At 37.7% G+C, this 16,589-nt stretch overlaps 1 protein-coding gene across 2 annotated transcripts in view; it reads right to left on the reverse strand.

Moving 5' to 3' along the window:
- RPS6KA6 (ribosomal protein S6 kinase A6) overlaps window positions 1-16,589 on the reverse strand; it is a 182,682-nt gene that overhangs the window by 124,388 nt on the left and 41,705 nt on the right. For both annotated transcript variants that reach the window (XM_027053734.2, XM_053201420.1), the window contains exon 3: window positions 7,025-7,141. In XM_027053734.2, the coding sequence (XP_026909535.1) occupies window positions 7,025-7,141 (117 nt within the window). The remainder of the gene's footprint in view (window positions 1-7,024; window positions 7,142-16,589) is intronic.

The raw sequence follows: 16,589 nt of genomic DNA on the forward strand, positions 1-16,589 counted from the left end.
GTCAGGGGGCCAAGAAGAAGGTGTGGGACAAATGTGGAGCAGGACAAGCTAACCACCATTGCTATTCTGTGAAGACTGCCTGAAGACCAGACTCACCCAAGTCTGGGGAGAAGAGACTGGGGTGATGCTATTTTTTGCTCCAACAACAACATGGTGGTACGTGAGAGAATGGCACAGAGACCCCCAGTGGAGGAGGGACAAGCTTACACTAAACCCTGCTCCTCTGTGCCTGGCAATTGCTTATTTACTGGAGCAAGGCAGACTAACACGATGCAGTAAGACTCTCCTCCAGACCAGCACAGCCACCAACCCCAGGCAACAAAGGACAACTCTTTTTCTTTTTCTTTCCTCCTTCTTTTTTTCTAATGGAATCAGGCTAATAGTTTCTGATTTGTTTTTTGTCAATTATTATTTTATATATGTATATTTTTTAATCAGGCATTTTTATTCTATCCTTTTTCCATCTTTTCTCTTTATTCTTCTGTATTTTCCTTTCTCTTTCTCTGGAATTAGCTTATAGTTTATTGATTCTCTGTTTGGTTTTCTTGTCTCTCCTTTCCTTTTTCTCCTTTTATGGGATCAGGCTTCCCCTCATTTTTTTTTCCAGGGTTACTACAACAAACCAATCAAAGCATACCTAGTGAAAGGTCCAAACACTCCACCACAGCAAGAGAGGAAAAGCTCTGCACAGAACTAACCAGTGGGACAGAGCAGCCAAAACACCAGAGCAGAATACATAAAACATATACCAGAAACACTTCCTGGAGTGTGAGGCCCTGGAGAGTGTATGACCCTTTTGGAATATAGTAGCACTCTGAGGCGAAGGAAACATAACAAATTTTAAAACAGAAGTTCAGCCAAAATGACAAGACAGAGGAATTCTCCCAAAGAAAAGTCAGAAGAAATCACAGCCAAAGAATTGCTCAAAAGAAATATAAATAATATATCTGAAAAAAATTTAGAATAACAGTGATAAGACTAATATAGCTAGTCTTGAACAAAAGCACAGAACACATCAGAGAAATCCTTCCTACAGAGATCAAAGACCTAAGAACTAGTCAGGATGAATTAAAAAATGCTATAGCTAAGATGCAAAATAAACTAGATACAGTGACACCAAGGATTGAAGAAGCAGAGGAGGGAATATGAGAAATAGAAGAAACCATTATGGAAAATAACAAAGCTTAAAAAAAGAAGGAAAGGAAATTGTGAGAACAGGAGGGAAGAATTAGAGAACTAAGTGATTCCATGAAACGAAACAATATCCATATGATACGAGTCACAGAAGAAGAGAGCAAGAAAAAGGGGTGGAACGTTTATTTGAACAAATCATAGCTGAGAACTTTCCCAATCTCGGGAAGGAATAGGCATCAAAGTCCAAGAAGCACAGAGAACACCCCTCAAAATCAACAAAAAGAGGTCAACATCACAACATGTCAGAGCAAAACTTGCAAAATACTAAGATTAAGAGAATTCTGGAAGCAGCTAGGGACAAAAGGTCATTAACCTACAAGGGTAGACACACAAGATTATTAGCAGACCTGTCCACTGAAACTTGACAAGCCAGAAGGAAGTGCTAGGAAATGTTCAATATGCTGAATAGGAAAAAAAATGCAGCCAAGAATCCTTTATCCAGCAGGGCTGTCATTCAGAAAGGAGAGATAAAGGCTTTCCCAGACGAACAAAAACCAAAGGAGCTTCTGAACACTAAATCAGCCCTGTAAGAGATTCTAAGGGGGATTCTTTCTGAGTGGAAAGCAGCAAAGACTACAAACAACTGGAAAACATCACCACAAACATGAAATCTACAGATAACACAATGGCCCTAAAATCATATATTTCAATAATCACTCTGAATGTAAATGGAGTAAATGTTACAATCAAGAGACATAGGGTATCAGAATGGATTAAAAAAAAACAATATCCATCTATATGCTGCCTGCAAGAGACTCATTTTAGACCTGAGGACACCAGCATAGTGAAAGTGAGAGGATGGAGAACAATTTGTCATGCTAATGGACATCAAAAGAAAGCCACAGTAGTCATACTTATATCAGATGAACTAGATTTTAAACCAAAGATTGTAACAAGAGATGGATAAGGGCATTATATCATAATTAAGGGTTTTTTTCCATCAAAAAGAGCTAATAATTATAAATATTTATGCCCACAAAAAGAGAGCACCAAAATATATAAATCAAGTAATCATAAACAAAAGCAAAGTTATTTATAATAATATCATAATTGTGAGAGATTTTAATACTCCACTTACAACAATGTATAGATCATCTAAGCAGAATATTAACACAGAAACAACAACTCTGAATGACACACTGGGCTAGATGGACTTAACAGGTATATTGAAAACATTTCATCCTAAATCAGCAGAGTACACCTTATTCTCAGTGCACATGAAACAGTCACCAGAATAGATCCCACAATGGGTCACAAATCACCCTTCAACAGGTACAAAAAGATTGAGGACATACCAGGCATACTGTCAGATCACAACGCTATGAAACTTGAAGTCAACCACAAGAAAAAAATTGGAAAGCCCTCAAACACATGGAGGTTAAAGAACATCCTACTAAAGAATGAATGGGTTAATTAGGAAATTAAAGAAGAATTTAAAAAATACATGGAAGCAAATGAAAATGAAAACACAACAGTTAAAACCCTTTGGGGTGCAGTCCTAAGAGTAAAATACATTGCAATTTAGCCCTATCTCAAGGAGCAAGAAAGGTCCCAAACACACAAACTAACCTTACACCTAAAGGACCTAGAAAGAGAGCAGTGAATAACACCCAAAGTCAGCAGAAGAAGGGAAATAAATAATAAAGATTAGAGCAGAAATAAAAGATATAGAATCCAAAAAAACAATAGAACAGATCAATGAAACTAGGAGCTGGTTTTTTGAAAGAATAAACAAAATTGATAAGCCCCTAGCCAGACTTCTCAAAAAGAAAAGAGAAAGGACCCAAATAGATAAAATCACAAATGAAAGAGGAGAGATCACAACCTACCACAAAAATAAAACAATTATAAGAGAATACTAGGAAAACTTATATGTCAACAAAGTGGACAATCTGGAAGAAATGTACAAATTCATAGACACTCACATACCTCCAAAACTCAAAGAGGAAAAAATAGAAAATTTGAACAGGCTCATAACCAACAAATAAATTGAATCAGTTATCAAAAACCTCACACCAAATAAGAGTCTTGGGCCGGATGGCTTCCCAGGGGAATTCTATCAGAGATTTAAAGAAGGGTTAATACCTATACTCCTCAAAATGTTCCCCCCTCAAAAAATAGAAAAAGAAGGAAAGCTTCCAATGTCATTCTATGAAGCCAGGATTACCTTGATTCTAAAACCAGACAAAGACCCCACTAAGTGGGAGAATTACAGTCCAATATCCATGATGAAACTGTATGCAAAATTTCTCAACAAATACTAACAAATCCAATTCAACAGTACATTAAAAGAATCATTCACCATGATCAAGTGGGACTTATTCCTGGGTGCAGGCTGTTTTTATATTTGCAAATCAATCAATGTGATACACTACATTAATTAAAAAAAAAGGATAAGAACCATATGATCTTTTCAATAGATGAAGAAAAAGCATTTGACAAAATATAGTATCCTTTATTGATAAAACCCCTTAAGAAAGTAGGGTTAGAAGGAACATACCTTAACATCATAAAAGCAATACATGAAGGGCCCACAGCTAATATCATCCTCAATGGGGAAAAACTGAGAGCTTTTCCCCTAAGATCAGGAATACGACATGGATGTCTACTCTCACCACTGTTGTTCAACATAATGTTGGAAGTCCTAGCCTCAGCAATCATACAACAAAAAGAATTACAAGTCATCCAAATCAGCAAGGAAGAAGTCAAATATTCAGTCTTCACAAATGACATGATACTCTATATGGAAAACCAGAAAGACTCCACCAAAAACCTCCTAGAGCTGATACATGAATTGATCAAAGTCACAGCATATAAAATCAATGTTCAGAAATCAGTTGCATTTCTATACACCAATAATGAAGCAACAGAAAAAGAAATCAAGGAATCAATCCCATTTACAATTGCACCAAAAACTATAAGATACCTATGAATAAACCTAACCAAAAAGGTAAAATATCTGTATGCTGAAAACTATAGAAAGCTTATGAAAGAAACTGAAGACACAAAGAAACGGAAAAACATTCCATGCTCATGGATTGGAAGAACAAATGTTGTTACAATGTCAATATTACCTAAAGAAATCTACACATTCAATGCAATCCATATCAAAATAACGCTAGCATTCTTCACAGAACTAGAACAAATAATTCTGGACCCCAAATACCCAATGTAATCTTTAAAAAGAAAACCAAAGTTGGAGGAATCACAAATCCAGACTTTAACCTGTATTGCAAAGCTGTAATAATCAAGACAGGATACTATTGGCACAAAAAGAAACACATAGACCAATGGAATAGCATAGAGAATACAGAATGGAAGCACAAATATATGGCCAACTAATCTTTGACAAAACAGGAAAGATTATCCAACGGAAAAAAAAAAGATATTTTCTAGCAAATGGTGCTGGGAGAACTGGACAGCAACATGCAGAAGAATGAACGTAGATACTTTCTTACAACACACATTCAATAAATTCAAAATGCATCAAAAACCTAAATGTGACACTGGAAACCATCAAAATCCTAGAGTGGAAAACAGGCAACAGCCTCTTTGACCTAGGCCATAGCAACTTCTTACTTGATATATCTTCAGAGGCAAGAGAAATAACAACAGAAATGAACTACTGGGACCTCATCAAGATAAAAACCTTCTGCACAGCAAAGGAAACAATCAACAAAACTAAAAGGCAACTAATGGAATGGGAGAAGGTATTTGCAAATGACATAGCAGATAAAGGGTTAGTATTCAAAATCTGTAAAGAATTTACCAACTCAACACACAAAAAACAATCTAGTGAAGTAATCAGCAAAAGGTATGAATAGACACTTTAATCCAGATGTCTAACAGACACATGAAGAAAGGCTCAATGTCACTCATAAGGGAAATAGAAATCAAAACCACAATGAGATACCACTTCACACCTGTCAGAATGGCTAAAATTAACAACTCAGGAAACAACAGATGTTGGCGAGGATGTGGAGAAAAGGAACCCTTTTGCACTGTTGGTGAGAATGCAAACTGGTGCAACCACTCTGGAAAACAGGATGGAGGTTCCTTTTTTAATTAAAAAAAAAAATAAAAATAGAACTACCCTTCAACCCAGCTATTGGACTACTAGGAATTTATCCAAAGGATACAAAAATGCTGATTCATAGGGGCACATACACCCCAATATTTATAGCAGTGCTATTAACAATAGCCTAATTATGGAAAGAGCCAAAATGTTCATCCACTGATAACTGGATTAAGAAAGATTTGGTACACACACACACACACACACACACACACACACACACACACACACTGGAATACTATTTGGCAATGAGAAGAATGAAATCTTGCCATTTGCAACTATGTGGATGGAACTAGAGGGTATTATGCTAAGTGAAATAAGCCTGTCAGAGAAAGACAGACATCATATGATGTCATTCATATGTGGAATTTGAGAAACTCAACAGATGAACATAGGGGAAGGAAAGGGAAAATAAAATAAAAGCAGAGAGGGAGGCAAACCATAAGCGACTCTAAACTACAAAAAACAAACTGAGAGATGTTCGAGGGCATGTGAGTGGGGGTTGGGTTAAATGGGTGATGGGCATTAACAAGGGCACTTTTCAGGATGAGTACTCGGTGTCGTATGTTAGTGATGAATCACTGGGTTCTACTCCTGAAGACAAGACTACTCTGAATGTTAACAAACTTGAATTTAAATTATGTGTATGTGGGTGTGTATCTTTCTTTTAAAATGATTTAAATCATAATGATTTAGATCATAATAATCACTGCTCAGTTGCCCTGCTTTTCCCCTTTAAAACTAAATCTCAGCCACACTCAAATTAGTAGTTTCTCCTTATCTTTCTCCCCTTCAATTGTTGTTTCTGTTTTCCTAAAGGCTATGTGTCTGTGTGTGTGCAGTAACTTTCATGACTTAGATATTAGCTGTACAAAGTCAAGAACCAGACCTACACCCTCGAAAAATTATATGCCATTAAGCACTTAATAAACAGTTTTAATAATGAATTTCTGAGTTAATGTTTCTCAATTTTTTCTCTTTCTCTTGAAATTTAAGCTCCTTAAATGTAGGGTTTCACATCATCCACATGTCACCCAGTATCTTTCCCTTTTGTCCTTCACACACATACTACTTTAACAGATAATAGGTGAATTCATGCATTCATATATGAATTGATACCTACATTCTGGCTTTTGTGATAGAGCTACAGGATATAAATAAAATCATCAGGAGAGAGAAAGCTGTAATCATGCAAGCATATGAACAGAGAAACAAGGAAGACTTTTTTAAAAAAATACTTTAATTTAGACAGCTAATAAATAGCATCCTATATTTTGTCCTAAAGAAATCAGTGATGAGTGCCTGGGTGGCTCAGTCAGCTAAGCATCTGATTCTTGATTTTGGCTCAGTTTATGCCCTTGCTGTTCATGAGATGGATCCCCACCATCAGGCTCTGTGCTGACAATGTGGAGACTATGTAGGATTCTCTCTCTCCCTCACTCTCTGCCCTTAACTTGCTCATGTGAGTGCTTTCTCTCTCTCTCTCTCTCTCTCTCTCTCTCTCTGAAAATAAATAAATATACATGAAAAAAAGAAATCAGTGAGCCAAAGGTACTGGAAAAGATTCGTTATTATAGAGAAGTATAAAGAAATGGAATTAAAAGTAGAAATAAAAGCAATAAAATTACAGAATTAGCTTTGTGTGTATCCTTTGACAAATTTAGAAATGGCATATTTTCAGATTTTTCTATATGTGTACCTTTTATTTGCTAAATGTTTAGAAGAGGAAAAAATGTGGAATAAAACATTTATTACCTTTCCAAAGGATCCCTGACCAAGAACTTTGAGCAACTCAAATTGTGCAGGATCTGCTTTCTCATACCCTTCCTTAACATGATGAGTAATAGGGATTTCTTTAACAATTCCTTCATCCTGTAAAAAGAAATCCAAAAATACTCAAATCCAGCTGCAACATCTTAAGATTAGCTCCATTAAGAATCAGAAATCACACCAGAAATTAACTGAATATCCAACTCCTTCAATATAACACAGAGTTTTATGGACTACTGGTATATTCATTTCCCTGTTTTCTAACACATAGAGATACACCACCATCTTCACCACCCCTATTAAGTAATTGCATGTAAATATAAGCACATAAAATCTATGGTTCAGCTTTTCCTGTTTCAGCTTTCCCTTCCAACTAGGTAGTGACACAAGAAAAACATCAATAACTAATTCACTGGAGTGGTGCCTGGCTGGCTCAGTTGGTTGAGCATCCAAATCATAATATTGGTAAAGCATGTGACTCTCAGTCTCAGGGTTTATTCAAGCCCCATGTTGGGCATGGAGTCTACTTAATAAAAGGACCCTCATTGGAGTATGATTTATGAAGTAGATGCAGAAAAAAAGATAGATAAAACCTTGTACATTATAGGGCATGACAAAATATGTGAACTTCAAAAGTTCTTTGAAATAGAATTCCACTGTAGCCTTTTAAGTAGTCAGTGATATATAAATACTTAAATGTCCAACTAGCCATATTATTGAAATGAAAAACTGGCTATAGGCAAACAAAGTCTGCAAATCCCAAACAAATGTTTCCGGGCCATATTTGTTATTGAAATTTTGTATGTAAATTATATGCCAGATTTCCTACCACCTGGTCAGGCAGATAAGAAGGTACCCAGGGAGTGTTGTTCTGCTTTTTGTTGCTCTATTCAGCTGTGAAGATTACACTCAGATGAGGTGTAATTCTAGTCCCTAGAGAAGCATAGTAGCTAGGATGAAAAAACGTCAAATGTATTACATATCACAAAATAACAAGAGCTGGGAAATAGTATCTAACATTCTGACTATATAGTGGAAGAAAACCTGAGATCCACAGAGTTTAAGTTCACATGACCAGTTAATCACCATGTCTAGAAATCTTGGTAGATTTCCATAATACCATATTAATTCTTGTCTAGATGGCAAGAATCATCTCAATTCATGCTTTAATTAATTAATAAATATTGGCTGTGGCCAAAGCAGGCACGAACATAATCCCAAGTAGCTAGACTTCATGGTAGCTAAAATAACACAGGTAGTCAAACATTAATTCACCAGAGTGGTAGGTAGGAGGAGTATTCAGTCATAAATGAAGAATCAGCTCTGAACGTATGTCCATGGATGTTCATTACACATTAAAATATTATTTCAGCAGACTCTTAAGTAGCTATGAGAGTGAGTTTTCCTTTTGAAGGGGTTTCTTTTTTAAAAAATGAAAAACCCCTTTTAATGCAAATACATATGCTTTGCAGCTACCATTTTGGATTAAAGTATGGCATATCTGTATGCACCTTTGCAACAGAATATGTGTATACCAAAAGCAACATCATCAGATTGTATACTTTTAAATTATGGTTAACTGAGTTTTCACCACATACTATGAATGTACTACTAGTCTTCAAAGAATATAATAAAAACACTTACTGGAATTTCTATCCACATGAAAGAATACTGGTAGAAGAGTCAGTAGACTAAGTTTTGCTCTTAGTTCTGCCATGTATAAGCTAAGCAGCCTTGGCCAAATCACAAACCACTTTATTTCAGTATTCTCACATGACAAACATGTTATGTTAAAAGGGTCTTTAAGGTTTCCCCACAAGTCTGTGATTTTTTTTAACTTTTTTAATGTTTATTTTTGAGATAAAGGGGGGGGGGAGGAGCAGAGAGAGAGGGAGACACAGAATCCGAACAAGGCTCCAGGCTCCAAACTGTCAGTACAGAGCCCGATGCGGGGCTCGAATTCACAAGCCATGAGATCATGACCTGAGCCAAAGTCAGATGCTTAACAAACTGAGCCATCCAGGTGCACCAAGTTCAATTCCATATTGAACACAGTACAGCAGTTTTATGCTTGATCGCTTTACTTTCTGCCCTGTTTAAAATCATCATCATAAACATGGGTCATGATGACATTAGTTTTTTTAAAATTTTCATATTTAGGAAGCAACTACTCTATTCTAATTACTGTCACCAAGGAAACAACTATACTCTACTCTAGTTAGTTTCACCAACCCTAAGAATGCCTTCCAAATGAAAGAGTCTGTCGAATACCTCTTCTAATTAAAGTCCACATATGCCCATCCCTTAAAAATGTAATATGTCTTTCAATTTTTGGCAGCATTCCCATAAAATTTCCAACATGAAAATGCTACTATATTAGAAAAGACCACTTTTCCCAGCGGATAGTCACCATAGAATATTGTTACACTGTGTCCTAATAACTCATCACCTTGTCTTTCTCTCCCACTAGACCATGAGCTGCCTGAATGCAGGTATTAATCATACTCATCTCTGCATTCCTAATGTTTAGCACGATATTTGTTTGATTTTATGGGAGCAGACATCCAAAGAAATCCACCCAATTTCGTAACAAGGGCATGAAGAAAAACATTTTTTCAGTATAGTTGACACAAAATGTTACATTAGTTTCAGGCATACAAGGTAGGATTCAACTATTCTGTATGATATCCTATGTTTACCGCAAGTGTAGCTACCATCTGTCACCATAGAAAGCTATTATAGTACCATTGACTATATTCCCTGTGCTGTAGATCTTATTCCCATGACTTATTCATTCTGTAACTGAAAGCCTGTATCTCTGACTCCACCTCACCCATTTTGCCCATCCGTTAGCTCCCCTCCCTTCTGGCAACCATCAGCTTATTCTCACTTGTAAAAAGAAAGATAAATTAACTAGTAAGAAGCCTCAAAATTATTTTTAAATACCATTTAAAAAAACAGAAAAATATGTGTCCAGAATTATTTTTTTAATACTTAAAGGAAATAGGCAAACAGGAAATTCATTCTGGATAATGGATAATGTCGTTTTGAACACAACTGCCTTTATTTCTAAATTTAATTAAATATGCATTTTTCCTTAGAGTGTGAGGAATATAAATAAACATTTTTTCCAGATTACCCATGGTCAGTAGTTTTATTACACTGTGTGGTACTCAATACAAATGAAGAGCATAGTGACACCAGAATCTGTATTTTTTTTAAATCCTGATATTAACTTGCTAATTGGCCATCTGTCTTCTCTAATAAAAATATAACTCCCCAGGCAAACAACTACTATGCGTTATATTACTAAATTATGGATAGTTTGCCTTTAAGTAGACAGTAGCTTACAATGCCCTAGCTGCTAATAAAAATTAATAGTAATATAATTTTTTTCATTTTTTTAATATGAAATTTATTGTCAAATTGGTTTCCATGCAACACCCAGTGCTCATCCCAAAAGGTGCCATCCTCAATACCCATAACCCACCTTCCCCTCCCTCCCACAACCCATCAACCCTCAATTTGTTCTCAGTTTTTAAGAGTCTCTTATGCTTTGGCTCTCTCCCACTCTAACTTCTTTTTTTTTTTTTTTCCTTGCCCTCCCCCATGGGTTTCTGTTAAGTTTCTCAGGATCCACATAAGAGTGAAAACATATGGTATCTGTCTTTCTCTGTATGGCTTATTTCACTTAGCATCACACTCTGCAGTTCCATCCACGTTGCTACAAAGGGCCATATTTCGTTCTTTCTCATTGCCACGTAGTACTCCATTGTGTATCTAAACCACAATTTCTTTATCCATTCATCAGTTGATGGACATTTAAGCTCTTTCCATAATTTGGCTATTGTTGAGAGTGCTGCTATAAACATTGCGGTACAAGTGCCCCTAGGCATCAGTACTCCTGTATCCCTTGGGTAAATTCCTAGCAGTGCTATTGCTGGGTCATAGGGTAGGTCTATTTTTACTTTCTGAGGAACCTCCACACTGCTTTCCAGAGTGGTTGCACCAATTTGCATTACCACCAACAGTGCAAGAGGGTTCTCGTTTCTCCACATCCTCGCCAGCATCTACAGTCTCCTGATTTCTTCATTTTGGCCACTCTGACTAGCATGAGGTGATATCTGAGTGTGGTTTTGATTTGTATTTCCCTGATGAGGAGCGACGTTGAGCATCTTTTCATGTGCCTGTTGGCCGTCCGGATGTCTTCTTTAGAGAAGTGTCTATTCATGCTTTCTGCCCATTTCTTCACTGGGTTATTTGTTTTTTGGGTCTGGAGTTTGGTGAGCTCTTTATAGATTTTGGATACTAGCCCTTTGTCCGATATGTCATTTGCAAATATTTTTTCCCATTCTGTTGGTTGCCTTTTAGTTTTGTTGGTTGTTTCCTTTGCTGTGCAGAAGCTTTTTATATTCATAAGGTCCCAGTAGTTCATTTTTGCTTTTAATTCCCTTGCCTTTGGGGATGTGTCCAGTAAGAGATTGCTACAGCTGAGGTCAGGGAGGTCTTTTTCTGCTTTCTCCTCTAGGGTTTTGATGGTTTCCTGTCTCACATTCAGGTCCTTTATCCATTTTGAGTTTATTTTTGTGAATGGTGTGAGAAAGTGGTCTAGTTTCAACCTTCTGCATGTTGCTGTCCAGTTTTCCCAGTACCATTTGTTAAAGAGGCTGTCTTTTTTCCATTGGATATTTTTTCCTGCTTTGTCAAAGATGAGTTGGCCATACTTTTGTGGGTCTAGTTCTGGGGTTTTTATTCTATTCCATTGGTCTATGTGCCTGTTTTCGTGCAATACCATGCTGTCTTGATGATTACAGCTTTGTAGTGGAGGCTAAAGTCTGGGATTGTGATGCCTCCTGCTTTGGTCTTCTTCTCCAAAATTACTTTGGCTATTCGGAACCTTTGTGGTTCCATACAAATTTTAGGATTCCTTGTTCTAGCTTCGAGAAGAATGCTGGTGCAATTGTGATTGGGATTGCGTTGAATGTGTAGATAGTTTTGGGTAGTATTGACATGTTAACAATATTTATTCTTCCAATCCATGAGCACGGAATGTTTTTCTATTTCTTTATATCTTCTTCAATTTCCTTCATAAGCTTTCTATAGTTTTCAGCATACAGATCTTTTACATCTTTGGTTAGGTTTATTCCTAGGAATGTTATGCTTCTTGGTGCAATTGTCAATGGGATCAATTTCTTTATTTGTATTTCCCTTGCTTCATTATTAGTGTGTAAATATGCAACTGATTTCTGTACATTATTTTTGTATCCAGCGACTTTGCTGAATTCATGTGTCAGTTCTAGCAGGCTTTTGCTGGAGTCTATCGGATTTTCCATGTATAATATCATGTCATCTGCAAAGTGAAAGATTGACTTCATCTTTGCCAATCTTGATGCCTTTGATTTCCTTTTGTTTTCTGATTGCTGATGCTAGAACTTCCAACACTATGTTAAACAACAGAGGTGAGAGTCGACATCCCTGTCGTGTTCTGAATCTCAGGGGGAAAGCTCTCGGTTTTTCCCCATTGAGGATGATATTAGCTGTGGGCTTTTCATAAATGGCTTTTATGATGTTTAAGTATGTTCCTTCTATCCCGACATTCTCAACGGTATTTATTAAGAAAGGATGCTGAATTTTGTCAAATATTTTTTCTGCATCAATTGACAGGATCATATGGTTCTTTTCTTTTCTTTTCTTTTCTTCTCTTTTTTCTTTTCTTTTTTCTTTATTAAGGTGATGTATCACATTGATTGATTTGCGAATGTTGAACCAGCCCTGCATCCCAGGAATGAATCCCACTTGATCATGGTGAATAATTCTTTTTATATGCTGTTGAATTCGATTTGCTAGTATCTTATTGAGAATTTTTGCATCCATATTCATCAGGGATACTGGCCTGTAGTTCTCTTTTTTTTTTACTGGGTCTCTGACTGGTTTAGGAATCAAAGTAATGCTGGATTCATAGAATGAGTCTGGAAGTTTTCCTTCCCTTTCTATTTTTTGGAATAGCTTGAGAAGGATAGGTATTATCTCTGCTTTAAATGTCTGGTAGAATTCCCCTGGGAAGCCATCTTCCCATCTGGTCCTGCACTCCTATTTGTTGGGAGATTTTGACAACTGATTCAATTTCTTCGCTGGTTATGGGTCTGTTCAAATTTTCTATTTCTTCCTGTTTGAGTTTTTGATGTGTGTGGGTGCTTAGGAATTTGTCCATTTCTTCCAGGTTGACCCGTTTGTTGGCATATAATTTTTCATGGTATTCCTTGATAATTGCTTGTATCTCTGAGAGGTTGGTTGTAATAATTCCTTTTTCATTCATGATTTTATATATTTGGGTCATCTTCCTTTTCTTTTTGAGAAGCCTGGCTAGAGGTTTATCAATTTTGTTTATTTTTTCAAAAAAAAAAAAAAACTCTTGGTTTCATTGATCTGCTCTACAGATTTTTTTTTATTCTATATTGTTTATTTCTGCTCTAATCTTTATTATTTCTCTTCTTCTGCTGGGTTTGGGGTTCTTTGCTGTTCTGCTTCTATTTCCTTCAGGTGTGCTGTTAGATTTTGTATTTGGGATTATTTCTTGTTTCTTGAGATAGGCCTGGATTGCAAAGTATTTTCCTCTCAGGACTGCCTTTGCTGCATCCCAAAGCATTTGGATTGTTGTATTTTCACTTTCACTTGTTTCCATATATTTTTCAAATTTCTTCTCTAATTGCCTGGTTGACCCACTCATTCTTTAGTAGGGTGTTCGTTAACCTCCATGCTTTTGGAGGTTTTCCAGGCTTTTTCCTGTGGTTGATTTCTTTTTTTTTAATTTTTTTTTAAATTTTTTAATGTTTATTTTTTTTTTTTGAGACAGAGAGAGACACAGCATGAGCAGGGAAGGGGCAGAGAGAGATGGAGACACAGAATGTGAAGCAGGCTCCAGGCTCTGAGCTGTAAGCACAGAGCCCAAAGCAGGGCTCGAACTCACGAACTGTGGAGATCATGATCTGAGCCGAAGTCGGACGCTTAACCCACTGAGCCACCCAGGCGCCCCTCCTGTGGTTGATTTCAAGCTTCATAGCATTGTGGTCTGAAACTATGCATGGTATGATCTCAATTCTTGTATACTTATGAAGGGCTGTTTTGTGACCCAGTGTGTTATCTATCTTGGAGAATGTTCCATGTGCACTCGAGAAGAAAGTATATTTTGTTGCTTTGGGATGCAGAGTTCTAAATATATCTGTCAAGTCCATCTGATCCAACGTATCATTCAGGGCCCTTGTTTCTTTATTGATCCTGTGTCTAGATGATCTCTCCATTGTTGTAAGTGGAGTATTAAAGTCTCCTGCAATTACCACATTCTTATCAATCAGATTGCTTATGTTTGTGATTGTTTTATATATTTGGGGACTCCCGTATTTGGCGCATAGACATTTATAATTGTTAGCTCTTCCTGATGGATAGACCCTGTAATTATTATATAATGCCCTTCTTCATCTCTTGTTGCGGACTTTAATTGAAACTCTAGTTTTTCTGATATAAGTATGGCTACCCCAGTTTTCTTTTGACTTCCAGTAGAATGATAGATAGTTCTCCATCCCCTCAGTTTCAATCTGAAAGTGTCCTAAGGTATACAATTAGTCTCTTGTAGACAGCAAATAGATGGGTCATGGTTTTGTTTTGTTTTTTCCATTCTGATACCCTATGTCTTTTGGTTGGAGCATTTAGTCCATTTACATTCAGTGTTATTATAGAAAGATATGGGTTTAGAGTCATTGTGATGCCTGTGGCTATCATGCTTGTAGTGATGTTTCTGGTACCTTGTCTCACAGGGTCCCCCTTAGGATCTCTTGTAGGGCTGGTTTAGTGGTGACAAATTCCTTCAGTTTTTGTTTATTTTCGAAGACCTTTATCTCTCCTTCTATTCTAAATGACAGATTTGCTGGATAAAGGATTCTTGGCTGCATATTTTTTCTGTTCATCACATTGAATATTTCCTGCCATTCCTTTCTGGCCTGCGGAGTTTCAGTAGATAAATCCGTCACGAGTCTTATCAGTCTCCCTTTATATGTTAGAGCCTGTTTATCCCTAGCTGCTTTCAGAATTTTCTCTTTATCCTTGTAGTTTGCCAGTTTCACTATGATATGTCATGCAGAAGATCGATTCAAGTTACATCTAAATGCAGTTCACTGTGCCTCTTGGATTTCAATGCCTTCTTCCTTCCCCAGATCAGGGAAGTTCTCAGCTATGGTTTCTTCAAGTACACCTTCAGCTCTTTCCCTCTCTCTTCCTCTTCTGAAATCCCAATTATGCGTATGTTATTATGTTTAATTGTGTGACTTAGTTCTCTAATTCTCCCCTCATACTCCTAGATTCTTTTATCTCTCTTTTTCTCAGCTTCCTCTTTTTCATAATTTTATTTTCTAACACCTAACTCTCCTCTACCTCTTGAATCCAAGCTGTGGTCGCCTCCATTTTATTTTGCACCTCATTTATAGCATTTTTTAGCTCCTCCTGACTACTTCTTAATCCCTTGATCTCTGTAGTAATAGATTCTCTGTTGTCCTCTATGCTTTTTTCAAGCCCAGCCATTAATTTTATGACTATTATTTTAAATTCATTTTCTGTTACATTGCTTAAATCGTTTTTGATCAGTTCGTTAGCTGTCACTACTTCCTGGAGTTTCTTCTGAGATGAATTCTTCCATTTCGTCATTTTGGATAGACCCTGGAGTGGCGCAGAACAGCAGGGCTCTTTCTCTGTGCTGTCTTGAGTAACTTGCATTGGTGGGCGGGGACACAGTCAGACCCAATGTCTACCCCCAGCCCACCACTGGGGCCACAGTCAGACTGCTGTGTACCTTATCTTCCCCTCTCCCAGGGTTAGGACTCACTGAGGAATGGTGTGGCCCTTGTCTGAGCTATTTGCACACTGCCAGGCTTGTGGTGCTGCTTCTATGGGATCTGGTGTAGTAGCCGGGGGGCGGGGGGGGATCCGCAGGGTGCACAGGGGTGGGAGGTGCACACTCAGCTCATTTTGCCTTTGGTGGTCCACTTCAGAAGGGGCCCTGTGGCACTGGGAGGGAGGCAGATCCGTCACAGGGATGGATCCACAACGTTGGGTGTTTGCGTGGTGCAAGCAAGTTCAGTGACGGAAACTGGTTGCCTTTGGGATTTTGGCTGGGGGATGGGCGAGGGAGATGGTGCTGGTGAGCACCTTTGTTCTCCATGAATCTGAGCTCTGTCCTCTGGGGGTCAACAACTCTCCCTCCCATTGTCCTCTAGCTTCCCCCACTATCAGAGCAGAGCTATTGACTTATAATATTCCAGATGTGAAGTCCCACTGGCTGTCAGAACACACTCCGTCTGGCCCCTCCACTTTTGCAAACCAGACTCGGGGGCTCTACCTTGCCAGGTGGGCTGGCTGCCCCTCCACCGCCCCGGCTCCTTCCCATCAGTCCATGTACTGCGCAATGCCTCTCAGTCCTTCCTACCCTTTTCCGTGGGCCTCTCATCTATGCTTGGCTCCAGAGAGTCCATTCTGCTAGTCTTCTGGCGGTTTTCTGGGTTAT

This window comes from Acinonyx jubatus, chromosome X (assembly GCF_027475565.1).
Source record: "Acinonyx jubatus isolate Ajub_Pintada_27869175 chromosome X, VMU_Ajub_asm_v1.0, whole genome shotgun sequence".
In the NCBI taxonomy this organism is placed as follows: domain Eukaryota; kingdom Metazoa; phylum Chordata; class Mammalia; order Carnivora; family Felidae; genus Acinonyx; species Acinonyx jubatus.